The sequence below is a fragment of the Aspergillus aculeatus genome (assembly GCF_001890905.1).
Source record: "Aspergillus aculeatus ATCC 16872 unplaced genomic scaffold ASPACscaffold_5, whole genome shotgun sequence".
Classification (NCBI taxonomy): domain Eukaryota; kingdom Fungi; phylum Ascomycota; class Eurotiomycetes; order Eurotiales; family Aspergillaceae; genus Aspergillus; species Aspergillus aculeatus.
The window spans coordinates 1059005-1072582 of NW_017962980.1; the positions used below are offsets into that span (position 1 = coordinate 1059005).

The 13578-nt window shown below is 50.0% G+C and overlaps 4 protein-coding genes across 4 annotated transcripts; 2 read left to right on the top strand and 2 right to left on the bottom strand.

The window, feature by feature from the left end:
* Positions 1–242: 242 nt before the first annotated feature.
* ASPACDRAFT_77219 (uncharacterized protein) lies at positions 243–2146 on the bottom strand. The gene is made up of 3 exons (XM_020204910.1): positions 1875–2146; positions 1559–1782; positions 243–1410 (listed from the first exon to the last, which is right to left on the bottom strand). The coding sequence occupies exons 2-3, from the start codon at positions 1682–1684 to the stop codon at positions 262–264; spliced, it is 1275 nt and encodes a 424-aa protein (XP_020057825.1). The 5' UTR covers positions 1685–1782; positions 1875–2146; the 3' UTR covers positions 243–261.
* A 780-nt stretch (positions 2147–2926) lies between these two features.
* ASPACDRAFT_116259 (uncharacterized protein) lies at positions 2927–3854 on the bottom strand. The gene is made up of 2 exons (XM_020195972.1): positions 3289–3854; positions 2927–3221 (listed from the first exon to the last, which is right to left on the bottom strand). The coding sequence occupies exons 1-2, from the start codon at positions 3478–3480 to the stop codon at positions 3174–3176; spliced, it is 240 nt and encodes a 79-aa protein (XP_020057826.1). The 5' UTR covers positions 3481–3854; the 3' UTR covers positions 2927–3173.
* Positions 3855–4822: 968 nt separating this feature from the next.
* On the top strand, positions 4823–8428 carry ASPACDRAFT_77221 (MCM DNA helicase complex subunit MCM6). The gene is made up of 4 exons (XM_020204911.1): positions 4823–6690; positions 6750–6885; positions 6947–7936; positions 8002–8428. Exons 1-4 carry the CDS (start codon positions 5048–5050, stop codon positions 8116–8118), a joined length of 2886 nt encoding a protein of 961 aa, XP_020057827.1. The 5' UTR covers positions 4823–5047; the 3' UTR covers positions 8119–8428.
* A 1636-nt stretch (positions 8429–10064) lies between these two features.
* Positions 10065–13570, top strand: ASPACDRAFT_26205 (putative SNF2 family helicase; the record flags this gene model as incomplete). Its single annotated transcript, XM_020199401.1, has 7 exons — positions 10065–10291; positions 10346–10574; positions 10617–11214; positions 11268–11802; positions 11893–12931; positions 12993–13172; positions 13217–13570. 7 exons carry the CDS (start codon positions 10065–10067, stop codon positions 13568–13570), a joined length of 3162 nt encoding a protein of 1053 aa, XP_020057828.1.
* Between the last annotated feature and the right edge of the window lie 8 nt (positions 13571–13578).

Sequence of the window (13578 nt, forward strand, 5' to 3'; positions counted from 1 at the left end):
TTCTAACTGCCTATATCCATGCATGGTAATCGATCCTTGGAAATGGGAAAAGCTGCACTGGGCTGAGGCCATCAATGGCAGGACGGTATGTGCTAGTTAGTAAATATAGTTAATATATCGATGCTGAGAAACGCGCTCTTCAAAATGTACCGAAACAAGCCCAGCAGTCAACACCGCTATACCAACACTCCATCTTCGCTCAAGCGTTGCAGAAGACCTAAAAAAAANAAAAAAGAAAACCGAAGTGGAAGATCTCAGGATTCAAAGAGCGAGAACTCTTCTTTCAAACTCCCCAACTTCTATAGTAGGACTCTCGAGCATGAGAAAGCTGAAAAGAATGTTGCCGTACTCAACTCGTAAATCAGGTGGTAGCTTTTTGATCATCTTCAGCAGCTCTCCCATCCGCCACGCCCGTTCCGAGTCTCTCAACCTCGGGATACATCGTTCCTCGAGAAGGAGCCATATGAATGTTTCACATGCGGGATTTCTGTCGAGCTTATACTGCGCGACAAGCTCATTGAGATGAGCAAGGAACTGACGGGTTTTGTCGGGTTCATATTGGTAATCCCACAGTGCGCTTGTGATGTGTATCAAACACGCAGTGCGGCTAACCTCATGACTAGGTATATTCAAGTTCATCACATATTTGTGCGAGTCCTGTGGAACCGTGGATGGCCAAGGCCCAGGACAAAGTGAGCAGAAGAGCGGACTGGCCATCTGGAACGCCGTCCGCCTCTGAGGCACCGAAGCCAAGTATGCAGCTGTGCTGTGTTTGAGTTTCAACTCTTTCGCACCTCGAAGGAAATGGACTAGCATTACTCTGTCCTCATGGCCCAGTGAGAACTCCCGTGGCATCTTCAGATACTGCACATAATGCAGGAACACTTCAGCAACGCCCATTGAATCCTGCCAAGGGCGCATGCGCAGAAGTCTAAGTGCCTGGTCTTCGTACTCCATAGCAGCGGACTCATTATCACCGAAGCGATTCTCATGGAGAGACATTCCGGCAAGAGCCATCGCAAGAGAATCATCGTTCTTCTCGTTTCTTGCCTTTTGGATCATTGTGGAAGCCCTGATCAGATGATGTTCGGATTCAGGGCTGGATTTGAGACCATACAATCGGGCCCGCCAGCGAGCGCAATAAGCAAGAATGATCGCTTGAAAGCACACTGGGCGGGCTATGGCTGCTTTATAAATTTGGAGCTTGATGTACTGGTTCTGTCCTGACCAATAACTTAACTTGCTCACCCACGCATCAGCCAGTTCTTGGTCAGCTACAGAGGTGACAGCTGGCAAACTGTCAAAAGGATCTTTCCTAGACGAGTCCAAAATCGTAGCGGGCGATGGAGGAGACCAAGTATCATCTGCGCGAGGTGAGGTTGGCGTTGCTACAGGAGGTCTGGTTGAGTTCTATGTATCAAGCGAAAGTCAGCACCATGAGTAATCATTACAAGCAGCGTGTCAGCTAGGCCCAGACTGGTAGGGGAAAGCATCCGAGTCACAACGTGAAAGCAAGTGATACAGCCCGCCAGCCTATGCAGATCGTCACGAAGCTTACATTGTGATTATGAGGCTGGGTAGACATTCGCCGGAGATACCTCTTCTGATTATGCTGGCGCATGACGTGCGACCTCCGCGCACGGGGACTGAGGTTTTTATCGACGAACAAATAAGTTGTCTGCATTGCGGAAGACTGACCGTCCCGAAGTCCAGGTAAATGACTTTGTTGGCCGATGCTAGCGCGGGTGCTAGCAGAAACTCGAGGGGTAGGATCGGACGTTTCTGTCACAAGAAAAGAGTGAGCTCTTGGTCAGTAGATAAATGTGCGGCAAATCCGCGCCAGCAAAAGGAAAAGAGACATCGAAAAGACCAACGTTGTTGTGCTGATTGAGAAGGAACCTCTGCCTCCAGGACAGGTTCAATTGGTTTTGTTGAAATGCTCATTGAATGTGCGCGTGCCAGTTGTCATTAACTAACCATGCCAGCACTTGCTGTTATCCAGCAAGTGAAGGGAGTAGGTGGAAATAAGAGGAAGGGAAAGTATATGTTAACAATGCATGTCGCAAAAGAGAAGAATCGTTGCAGATTGCGAGAAGAATAGTCATTGCCCACAAGGCTATGAGAAAAGTGGGTATATAGCTTGTCAGGCCACGAGGGGGGGAAAGAGCCGAATTATCTATCCGGCTGGGTCTTCGAAGGCGATTTATGGAAACGGGGAAATGGGGAGGGGAGAGTGGTAGAAGGGGAAAGGGTGTGGAGGGAGGAAGTGTGGGTTGTGGTGGAAAGAAGAGAGGGAGGAAAGAAGAAGATTCAACACAAGAGAGAGAGCGAGAACTCAGCTTGAAGGTGGAATTGGAGGGAGCGGCCAGTGCTCACTCACTAAGTTACCACTTGGTCACCACTCACCACTCATTATTATTATTATTACTGCGTACTTGTGGAAGAACTCACTAATTACTCAGTTAGACACCAACCTTAGAACACCTCCACCACCACCACCACCACCACCACTGCCGCCGCAGAAAGGCCCCACGACCTCCCTTAGGCTACTCCGTATTTCATGTATACTAGTTAGTAGGTAAGTACGGAGTACGGAACTTAAGGTATGGATCCTCATCCTCAGCCTTCCAGTTCCAAATTAGGTATATAGTCTTACCTTACCTTACTAGCTAAGGAGTACGGATACTGCCTACCTACCCGTATGTGACCTATCTACAGTACATTCTACACGGATTGATCCTTTGCCATTGGTCGAGAATGGTTGAGGTTGGCCGGAAAAGGAATCCTATCCGTCAATCTGGTATGATTGGATGTGGGGAAGAACAACTTATGGAACCCACCTACTACCCTGGCTGGTTAGACCACCTTTCTACAAATACAATCAGTCAATAAATGATTCAAATAGACGGGAAGGATCCCGCTTGGTGCGGATTGTTGGAACGCTCGGGGAGCTCCCCGGTGGCTTGTTTTCCCTCGTTGGCTCTCTTCAAATTCGAACTTTTCCCCCCACTCCACTCCAAATCGCGCCTATCTACGTAGCAGACTCTCAGACCTCCAGCTCGGGCCATCTTGTTCCAGAAGAGGCAAAAGGTCTTTGAATAATATACCAGCCAGATCTGGTAGGTCTATCGTGAGGGGAGGCACAGCGTGCATAATGGTAGCGTGGTGCATATTTAGTTGGTGGTGCGTTCTAGCTGCAAATCCTCCCATCCTATCTCTTGGTATGCGTCGTAGGCCCGTCGTTAGACACACTCCCAAATGACTTCCATCATTGACCAAGACAGGAAGAATGGGATCATGACGTTCGTTCCGTGGCCGATCCAGCTTGGGTTGCAAGATCATGACGAAATAAGGCCACTCGGCCATAACAAAGAGACAGGAGAGGCACTGGAGGATTGTCGCTATCGCAGTAGCTTGGAGAAGGTGCGTGTGTCCCTTCGTATTGCTGGCGTACGCTGTCCGTGGCTGCTGTAGGTGCATGGCTAGACGGGACTTAGTCTGAACCACTCAGAGGAGGATGCTCTGGCAAGATTACAGGAAGAATGCGAACAATGACGTCAAGAAGTCTGGCCGTCACGATTGCAAGGTCGTGCTCCCGGGCAATATCAACGGAGGACTATGATAATCGTCTGTAGTATGCCGAAGGTGGATATGCTCTTTATCAGCGGATATCACTCGAGCCTCGAGCCATCTCGCAAAGAGATACCTTTCACCAAGTGCGAATGATACCAGACTGCTACGGGGAGGGTCATCCTCAATGTACATGTGGACTGAGGAGCTCCAAATCTTTTTTACCATGTTAGTCGTATCCAATCTGAAAGTTCAGCTGTCAATCCCCAGTTATGGGGGGGGGGTCGCCTAAACCGCTGCTCGGTGCCCAGGGCCAATTGAGTCAATCACCGCAGCAGCACTGGCGGTTGCAGAACCAAACGCTTCATTTTGCTATTGATCATCGGACCGTTCCGCTTTCCTCGAATAGGAGATCCTTTCTGCTCTGGCAAGTGCCAAATCACATCTGCAACATGCCTGCAGTGGATATTATCCTTGCTATGATACGGCCGATGCCACCACGGACGTCTAAGAAAACGCCTTTTCAACCGTCATCGTATTTCTGGGGAACAAGCCTATCTAGGAGCGCCGAAGCGCAAGCCCCATGACCTTCTGCCCAGTCTTAGGAGAAGAGGATCGATCAGTATGTACGGTACCGGTAGACCGCTAGAGTGCGCGAAATGTCGAGTTGCCAAAAGTACCAGGCTACCCTTGCTGTCTACTCATGCATCAGTTGCAGGACAAGGTCTATGTTCTGCTGATCGTAATTAGTCACTGTACTGGCTGCTCTTTGTCCATGGATGTCGGCCCTATCGAGTGCCATGAAGCTTTTTTAGTGCTCTTTGTTGGTTAGACCTAGTAACATTTGCATGGCATTCCTGGGATCAAGAAGGATGCACGAAGATAAGAGCTCACTGTGACCTAAAAGGAGCTGTTTCTGTGGATTTGTTCTGCGAGTCATGAAGCGTAGATTGTGAGTCTTGGACTTGCTGAAGATACTGCTGGAGGAATGCGGTAATGGCTCATGGAGTCATCACTCGGTCCCGAGTCCACTCCGTTCCGTCCGTACTTCTGCCTCGAAATGGCTAGCCCTAATTCTCAGCTACGGTAGCAGCTTGGCATTCCCAAAGGAATGGGAATGCCCACCCGATAAGTGACTAAGCATCCAAAAAACCACTTAACGCGTCGGGGAAGCGGAACAATATAGTCCCGACGCGTTCGTGTTGCGGTCGCGTCCCATGCAAAGCTCGACGGAAAAATGTCAATGAGAAGCAAAAGTGCCAAACACATTCGTTCATTCCATCAACACATCAACACCATCTGGCCAACCCACCCTCCTCCCTCAAGGCTGGCCCTTCTGATTGACTGGCAGCAAACTGGACACTTACCTGAGATATCATTAGCTCGCCGAGTGTCGTAGTCTCTCATATTCATCTTAGTTGAAAGGATCTCTACCCACGTACTTCAACGGCCTTACCCTGGCCATCCGCCCTTCGCCATGTCCTCCCTCTTTGATGCCGTCCTGCAGTCGGAATTGGGCTCGACGGCGGGCTCTCGTCGTCTTCACTCGGATCAAATCCCCAGTTCACGACCGCAGCCACCTTCAGAAAGCAATGGACCGATGAGCGATATGCACGGTTATCCAGACGAGCAAGGAGCAGACTCTAACGCCTCGACCGTAGGCCGACTCCGCAACCCATATCTTCCCCCTCCTCCCCCAGTGACCGATGTCGCTGGAGAGAAAGTGCAACAGGCGTTCGAAGAACTGCTTGAGACATACGTGGAGGAGCCTTCCCTCTCACAGCCGCCCCCGCCGTCTGCGGAGATCTTGAGCGACAAATACTACATTGCTCAAATCCGAGGCATGGCCAAATTCGAGCTTTCAACGCTCTATATGGACTTTACGCACCTGACCTCCCTAAGCAACCCGATTCTGGCAGACGCGATTGCCAACCAATATTATCGGTTCCAACCCTTTCTCACCAAGGCCCTGAACAACCTGATCGCTAAGTATGAGCCGGAGTACTATGCTGCACATCGTCAAGCCACCGCTACTAGCAGCATCTCTTCGCAAGCAGGTACCTCTATGGTTGCGGGCAACTCAAGCGTCTCCGACAATCCCGATTTGGAGCGTGATATTCGCGAGAAGACTAGGCACCAGCAAACCGATAGGCTATTCTCGCTGGCGTTCTACAACCTACCTCTGGTGTCCCGACTGCGCCAACTTCGGACGTCTCAGATTGGAAAGCTAGTCTCTGTATCCGGCACAGTCACACGTACCTCCGAGATCCGACCCGAGCTCTCTCTCGGTACTTTCACTTGTGAACTGTGTAAGGCAGTATGTCCCAATGTGGAACAGACTTTCCGCTACACCGAGCCCGCACAATGCCCCAACGACACCTGCGGGAACCGCACCGCATGGCGCCTGGATATCGGCAAGAGTACGTTTGTTGATTGGCAGAAGGTCAAATTGCAGGAGTCGTCTCATGAAATTCCAACTGGCAGCATGCCACGGACAATGGACGTTATCTTGCGAGGCGAGATGGTGGATCGTGCTAAGGCTGGTGAGCGGTGCATCTTCACTGGTACACTGATTGTTGTGCCAGATGTGAGCCAGTTGGGATTGCCTGGGGTGCGACCGGAAGCTGTCCGTGATGACGGTGCCTTCCGGGGAAGTGACATTGGTGGCGGCGGTGTGAGTGGTCTCAAAGCTCTTGGTATTAGAGACCTCACCTACCGACTCGCGTTCCTTGCTTGTATGGTGACGCCTGACACAACAACTCCTGGTCAACAGACGAAACAGCAGTTGAATGGCCAGTCACATAATATCCTGGCTTCGCTCAATCAAATCTCAGATCCTGAGACTGATGAAGATCAGGCGCAGGAGGCTTTGCTTCAAAGTCTGACGCCCTACGAAGTTCAAGACCTGAAGAAACTCGTGCATTCGGAGTATATTTATGCGCGGCTGATCGACTCCATTGCTCCCATGATCTACGGTCACCGGCAAATAAAAAAGGGCATATTGCTACAGCTGATTGGAGGAGTCAGCAAAAATACCGAACAAGAGAATCTACAGCTCCGTGGTGATATCAACATCTGCATTGTTGGTGACCCATCAACCAGCAAAAGTCAATTCCTGAAGTAAGTATACCGGACCCCCTGTGGTTTCTAGATGGTGATACTAATACATTCTTACCCAGGTATGTGTGTTCTTTACATCCTCGAGCTGTTTATACCAGTGGTAAAGCCTCCTCTGCAGCGGGTTTGACTGCGGCTGTTGTGAAGGATGCCGAGACGGGCGAGTTCACAATTGAAGCGGGAGCTCTGATGTTAGCTGTACGTGATCCATACTATCGCTGTGTCGAGTTATCACAGAACTAACCATTTTTCTGAACAGAATGGAGGAGGTATCTGCTGTATTGACGAATTCGATAAAATGGATCTCAGCGACCAAGTTGCGATCCACGAAGCCATGGAACAACAGACGATTTCTATCGCCAAGGCTGGTATTCATACTACCCTCAACGCCCGTGCGTCGATTCTTGCCGCGGCCAATCCTATTGGTGGCCGTTACAACCCGAAGACTACATTGCGTGGCAACTTGAATTTCAGTGCTCCCATCATGAGCAGATTCGATCTGTTCTTCGTGGTCCGAGACGACCCCAATGAAACAGTGGACCGCAACCTTGCGGACCACATTGTCAACGTGCACATGAACCGCGATGAAGCAGTCAACCCGGAGCTCAGCACTGAGCAACTGCTGCGTTACATCCGTTTCGCAAGAACATTCAGACCCGTGTTCACCGAGGAGGCCAAGGCTTATTTGGTTGAGAAGTACAAGGAACTTCGTGCCGGCGATGCCCAAGGTGGCATGGGCCGCTCCTCTTATCGTATTACGGTTCGACAGCTTGAGTCTCTTATCCGTCTTTCCGAGGCCGTTGCGAAGGCCAACTGTGTAGAGGAGATTGTACCCAGCTTTGTGCGTGAAGCCTACGACCTTCTGCGACAAAGTATGGTGACTGTCGAGAAGGATGATGTTGAAGTTGATGACGAAGTTATCGCTGCTAGCGGTCACGCTGCCGATGAAGATCATGAGATGGGTGACCGCGATCGCGAAGGCGATAGCCCTATGCGTGAAGAACGCGAGCCGGCACAACAGACCCAGCCGCCTCGCACACGTACCAAGATCACTTATGACAAATACATGAAGATCTTGAACTTGCTTGTACGACGTGTGCGCGAAGATGAGTCGATGTCTGGCGAAGGTGTTGAACAGGAAGAACTTCTCGTCTGGTACCTGGAACAAGTCGAGTCTGAATTGGAAACCGAGGAAGATCTGGAGCAAGAACGCTCCCTGGCTGTCAAGGTTCTGAAGCGGATGGTCAAGGTACGTACTGTGTTGCACTTACCCCCGCTCCATTCTACTGGTCTCATGCTAATTCACCTGGACAGGACAACATTCTTATGCCTATTCGTGGACAAGGTCTGGTCGACCCAGCTGATGAGTCTGCCCAAGTGGAGCGGACTATCTATGTCATGCATCCCAACTGCGCCATCGATGAGGAGTGATTCTGCGCCTGGTGTACTAGGAATAGGGCGATGTATTAGGAAATGGTGAAGCAGGAGTAACGGTGCCCGGTGCCCTTGGTCGTTATGAGTGATGATTTTCTGATCTATTTTTACATGAACTTACTCGCACATTGTCGGTGGAGCGTATGTGATCTTGGACTCGAGTCTGGAGTACATGCATGGGTGGCAGTTTTGCCTTCATAATCTATGAATATAATAGCTCATGAATTGCCGATACGTCCATTCATCCTTGAACTTATCTTTTCTCATTTCCATCTCGTTTGATATGATACTTGGCTCATTTATCGTTACATTATTCATCATCTATACCATTTCTACTTGAACTCACCCTTGCTCCATATATAGAAGCTATCCTTGGAGGTCTCTTCAGCCTTATTCCCCTTCGTCTACTCTTCCCGAGACTTGACTTTGCCCTACCTGGTCAAGCCTTTTCAACTTACCTTGCTTACATCCTACTCTCACCCAGCACTCATTCTGAACAACATACGCGCATTTTTTTTTTGTCAATAAAGTTAGCCATTTCCTCGAGCACCTTCATCTTTCCTGACTATCAGACCTCCCTTGGCTTTGCAGTTGTCATACTCAGTCACTACTCAATCAAGCTTCACCCTTGCTGAATCACTCTCTGCCCTCATCTTGAACTCGTTCTTCGCGCCGTTGGGCCAACATTCTGCCATATAAAACCACCCATCCTCATCCTTTCTTGTTCTTCCATCCTTCTCAGCCAATTCCCTGACATATAAATACCACCCATTCTCTCATAATCTCCTCCTCTTCCACCCTTCCCACCCAATCTTCTCACATACAAACACCACCCATCCTCATCCTCTCCTGTTCTCTCACCCTTCTCAGCCAATTCCCTGACATATAGATACCGCCCATTCTCTCATAATCTCCTGTTCTTCCACCCTTCCCAGCCAGTCTCCTGCCATATCAATACTCAGCCACCTTCACATACTCCTCTCGTTCTCCTTTTCCTCTCGATCAACTTTCTTATACTTCTCGCACCTTACACCCTATATCCAAGCCGAATTCTCCGTATAACCAGCTCTCGCTTCCTTACTTCCCTTGAGAGTCCCCTCACTGCCTTCCTCTACACTCCCGTCAGCCAAACCTCCTGCTTTCACGCTTCCCTCAGCCACTGTTCCTTCTTCCTCAAGTCACCTGATCATATATACCTTAGACCGCTTCACCCGTTCACCTTCTCATCTACATACTTCCACGTGACTCGAGATATCTCGCGAACCATGTCCACAGGCGCCTCCACAAGCCCGGAGGAGAAGAGGGCCTCTCAGGCGGAGACAGATACAAGCAACCGAACCGAGGCTCCGGTGGCCGCAGCGTGCCAGCAAGAACTCGATATCACCCAACTGCTCATTGAAAAGGCAGGTACGACGGCTAATCTCGACGATAGCAGCCATCAACTTCGCCTAAACCCAAGTAAGCCAGCTTTCTTGCATATGGAATCGATCATTTCATCGTGATACTGATGTTGCAAATCAGACGATCGCTGGATCACAGACGCCGGTCCGGTAATGCAATTGGCTCCCATCTCTAGCCTCAAACATTCGAATGGAGAGGATTCGCTTTTTGTTCCGGACTCGAGGAGTTCCGTGAAGCCTCCGTCGCTCCCTCCCGCCGATGTGCAGATGGCGCATCCAGATGAACTCATCGCACCTTGTGTTCAGGGCGCTATTACTTCCATGCAGCCTCCGTTTTTCCCTCCCGCTGATGTGCAGATGGCAGATGCAATCGCTCCACAGTGTAATCAAGACTTTTCCACTGCGATGCAGCATTCGGCTGGGCCAAATTTGGAACAACTCATCGGGGCGAACTCATGGGACATGGAAATTGAAGCCGTACTGAAGGGTTTGAATGGTGAATGTCAAGCCACGACTAACGATCCACTTGAGAATGCAGAGCCCATGAATGCAGAGCTTGGTGAAGCGGGCAAGGATCCTTCGGCAGATGTCACGGGAAATGACGAAAATCCCCGACAATCGTTGGATGATGTGCCTGTCGCTTCTTCAGCGTCAACTGGAGCGGAAGATGCTGACCCTCGAGCAGCGAATCTGGCTCATGAGGGTGAGGAGGCCGAGTGGCCTGATGATGAGCTTGATGCTATAGCCCAACAAGATAATTCGAACGCAGAGTGAGTGACATATGATTTTACTCCATCAGGACTGTGACTAATTACTGGTTATAGATTCAAAGCTGCAGAACGCCACTTTCAGAGCATTGAGAATCCTTCTTTGGCAGATCAAATTCTCTTCGAAGCTGCTGAAATGGAAGAAGAAGCGCGCGAAAGAAGAGTCGCCGCGAGAGAAGCTTTTCAGGCAGAGAACCAATCGACAATCTCTAATGAAAAGGATTCAGGAGCAGTGCTCGATGAGCAAGTGCCTGCTGAAGTCATGGCGCAGCCGTCGGAGAGTACCGTGCAGCCTTCCCAGGATGCCGTCAAGTCGACTGCTGGGCAGGGGCAACGTTCACGAGTACCACGAAACAGAAAGAATAGACTTTCAGCTGAGGAGAAGCGCAAGAGCAAGAAGTATGGTCTCAATTCCGTTTTAAAGCAAATGGGTCAGAAAACTGCAAGAAAGTCTAGAAAACGGAAAAGTGAAGACACTACCCCTGATCCCGAGCCAGTCGATGCTCCCAAACGCAAAAAGGCAAAAGGGTTTACTACTCAGGCATCTAAGGAGTTTCTCAGAACTCTCATCACCCCCAACGTTATCGAAGATGCGCACGCTAGCGCTTCTGCACAGGCCATGCCTGAGTTTGGAGAGAGGGACAAAGAGAAGGCATTCAGACGGATGATTGCCAGTATTCCTGCGGCGGATCTTGCCGAAGCGAAGTCAGATCATAAGCAAATAATAAACGCAAGCCGCAAATTCTCGAAAGGTGTGAGAAAGGATGGGACGGGAGGTTATCGCATCCCAGGCATGAGAACAAGCCTGTACCACTACCAATTGCTGGGAGCAGCATTCATGCGCGATCGGGAGAACTCATCTTATCCACCCTACGGCGGATTTCTGAGCGACTTCATGGGTTTGGGTAAGACCATTCAAGCACTAGGTGAGTAAAAATCTTAGGCCTCCCATCATCATACCATGCTGACGAAAGCCTAGCAAACATCGTCGATGGGCGGCCCTCAGACCCAGAAGATCCCATCAAAACCACACTGATTGTTGTTCCATCACATTTGGTATCTCATTGGAAGAATCAAATTATCAGACATTGCGATGGTATTAAACTCAAGGAGATCGTCACTTACTGTGCTGGACATAGATTGGATACATTGGACATCGTTGGAAGCCTCCAGGAATACAGTATCATCATCACCACGTATGACGAGGTGAGAAGGTCATACCCTCAAAGCTGCAAGCCACCAGCGGCGACCGGGACTGAGGATGAAGTAATTGCATGGTGGGATAAACATTACGAAGAGCATCTCGGCCCCCTGCATAAGATAAAGTATCACCGGATCATTCTTGATGAGGGGCACCTCATCAGAAACCATGGTTCAGCTGTATCGATGGCTGTCTGTGCTTTGACTGGCACTAACAAGTGGATCCTGAGTGGCACGCCTATACACAACTATATCGATGAACTATTCCCTCAGTTTGACTTCCTGGGGGTCCCCGGCACTAAAACCCATGAAACGTTCCTCAGAGATTACTGTCAGGATGAAAATGGCCATATGCGCCTGGTCAACCTCATACGATCATTCATGCTCCGCCGAACTCACGCCAGCCGGCTTTTCTCATTTCCTTTGGTCAAACTACCGGATGTTCGTGATGAAGTCATCAAAGCCGAGTTCTGTGATGCTGAACGTGAGCTTTACAATGCCATTGAAGACCTTTTCATCCAGAACATCAATCAACTTGCGAAAGACAAGCACCCGAAGCTGGCTCAATACCGATGTTTCCTGACAATGATACTGATACTCCGCATGTTCTGCAGTCACCTTCTAACAGCTCATGATATCATCAAGAAACTACTCTCAGAAAGACTTCTTATGGCGAAACTCTCTAGGATGGCTAATGGGCGAGGCGAACAGGACCCCACGTTCATAATAGTACAACGACTGATCGCGATCCGCAGCAACCCAACAGTCATCTGCGATAAACGCGAAGAGCATCTGGTTCATTCTCCAAATCTTCAAGGAGATAGGGAGAAGCTAGTAAGGGACTATTATGACTTGATGCTCAAACTCCATGAAAGTGAGCAGTGGGACGAACGTCTTAAGAGGAACAGTTGTCCGCACTGCAAGTACGTTCCCGTCTATCCCGTCATCACATCATGCCATCATCTCTACTGCGAGGAATGCTATAGTTTTCTCTCTGTCAATGTGAGTACAGATGAGGGCAAGCCCATTTGCCGTGTCTGCCAAGAACCTATTCAGGAAGCAGCCTATTGTGACGCGGTCGAAGACATCGAGCTTACACGGACACATCCCACGCAGAACCCGCAACAAGAAACAGCGGCTCAAAGCAAGAAGAACAAATCCAAGGCGGGCGTGTGGCGAAAGCCCCAGGGCTCATTTCGGCGACCGGCTTACCTGAACTCGGATGAGGAGCCACCTACCGAGCCAGATGCAGACGAGCAAACAGACTGGATAGAAGCATGCGCGAGTCAGATGCCATCGGCCAAAATGACCAAGATCCAAGACTTGGTGGCGAAATGGCTGGCTGAGTCGCCAAGGAACAAGATCGTTATCTTCACTCAGTTTCTCGACTTCATCCGCATTTTGGGTAAGATGTGCCAGAGGGAGAAGTGGCCGGTAACTTCGGTAGGGAGTTCATTTCGAACCTGCTGATCTCCAATTCTTCAGAAGCACTAACAATGTGTAGTTAACTGGAAAAATGAACCTGGCCAAACGAGAAGCAAGCATGAAGCAGTTCAGCGACGTGAACGGCAACACGAATATCATGCTGGCGAGTCTGAAGGCTGGTGGCATAGGACTGGATTTGACCGCGGCGAACAAGTGCATTCTGGTCGATTTGTGGTGGAACGATGCCGTACAGGATCAGGTACGGACACCACCCCCGGGTCTCTCATATCTGCGCGTGAAAAGGCAAACAGGTTGTTAACTCGATCCCAGGCTTTCTGCCGGCTGTGGCGCATTGGCCAAACTCAGGAGGTGGAGTACAAGAAGATCATCGTCAGTGAAACCATCGATGACTATCTTCTCCGGCTTCAATCAGAGAAACTGGCATCGATCGAGGAGACCATCGGCGACGAAAAGCTCAAGGGCCGCGACACAATGGCAGAACTGCTCAACATGTTTGCAGATGTCCAGGTAGAGAACGGCGCCTTCAGATTAACTCGCAAACCCAAGAAGTCGAATGCGTCCTCGAAGCCAGACGGCAAGGTAAATGAGAAGCAGAACGATCCCCCGGAGTCGGAGCCAGTCCCTGCCGATTCTTGAAGTCTCCG

Coding starts and splice junctions, on each gene's coding strand:
- ASPACDRAFT_77221 (XM_020204911.1), top strand. CDS start 5,048: ATGTCCTCCCTCTTTGATGCCGTCCTGCAGTCGGAATTGGGCTCGACG. Junction 6,691..6,749: donor AGCAAAAGTCAATTCCTGAA/GTAAGTATACCG, acceptor ATTCTTACCCAG/GTATGTGTGTTCTTTACATC. Junction 7,937..8,001: donor TTCTGAAGCGGATGGTCAAG/GTACGTACTGTG, acceptor TCACCTGGACAG/GACAACATTCTTATGCCTAT.
- ASPACDRAFT_116259 (XM_020195972.1), bottom strand. CDS start 3,480: ATGCACCTACAGCAGCCACGGACAGCGTACGCCAGCAATACGAAGGGA. Junction 3,222..3,288: donor ACGAACGTCATGATCCCATT/CTTCCTGTCTTG, acceptor TACGACGCATAC/CAAGAGATAGGATGGGAGGA.
- ASPACDRAFT_77219 (XM_020204910.1), bottom strand. CDS start 1,684: ATGCAGACAACTTATTTGTTCGTCGATAAAAACCTCAGTCCCCGTGCG. Junction 1,411..1,558: donor CCCAGCCTCATAATCACAAT/GTAAGCTTCGTG, acceptor CTTGATACATAG/AACTCAACCAGACCTCCTGT.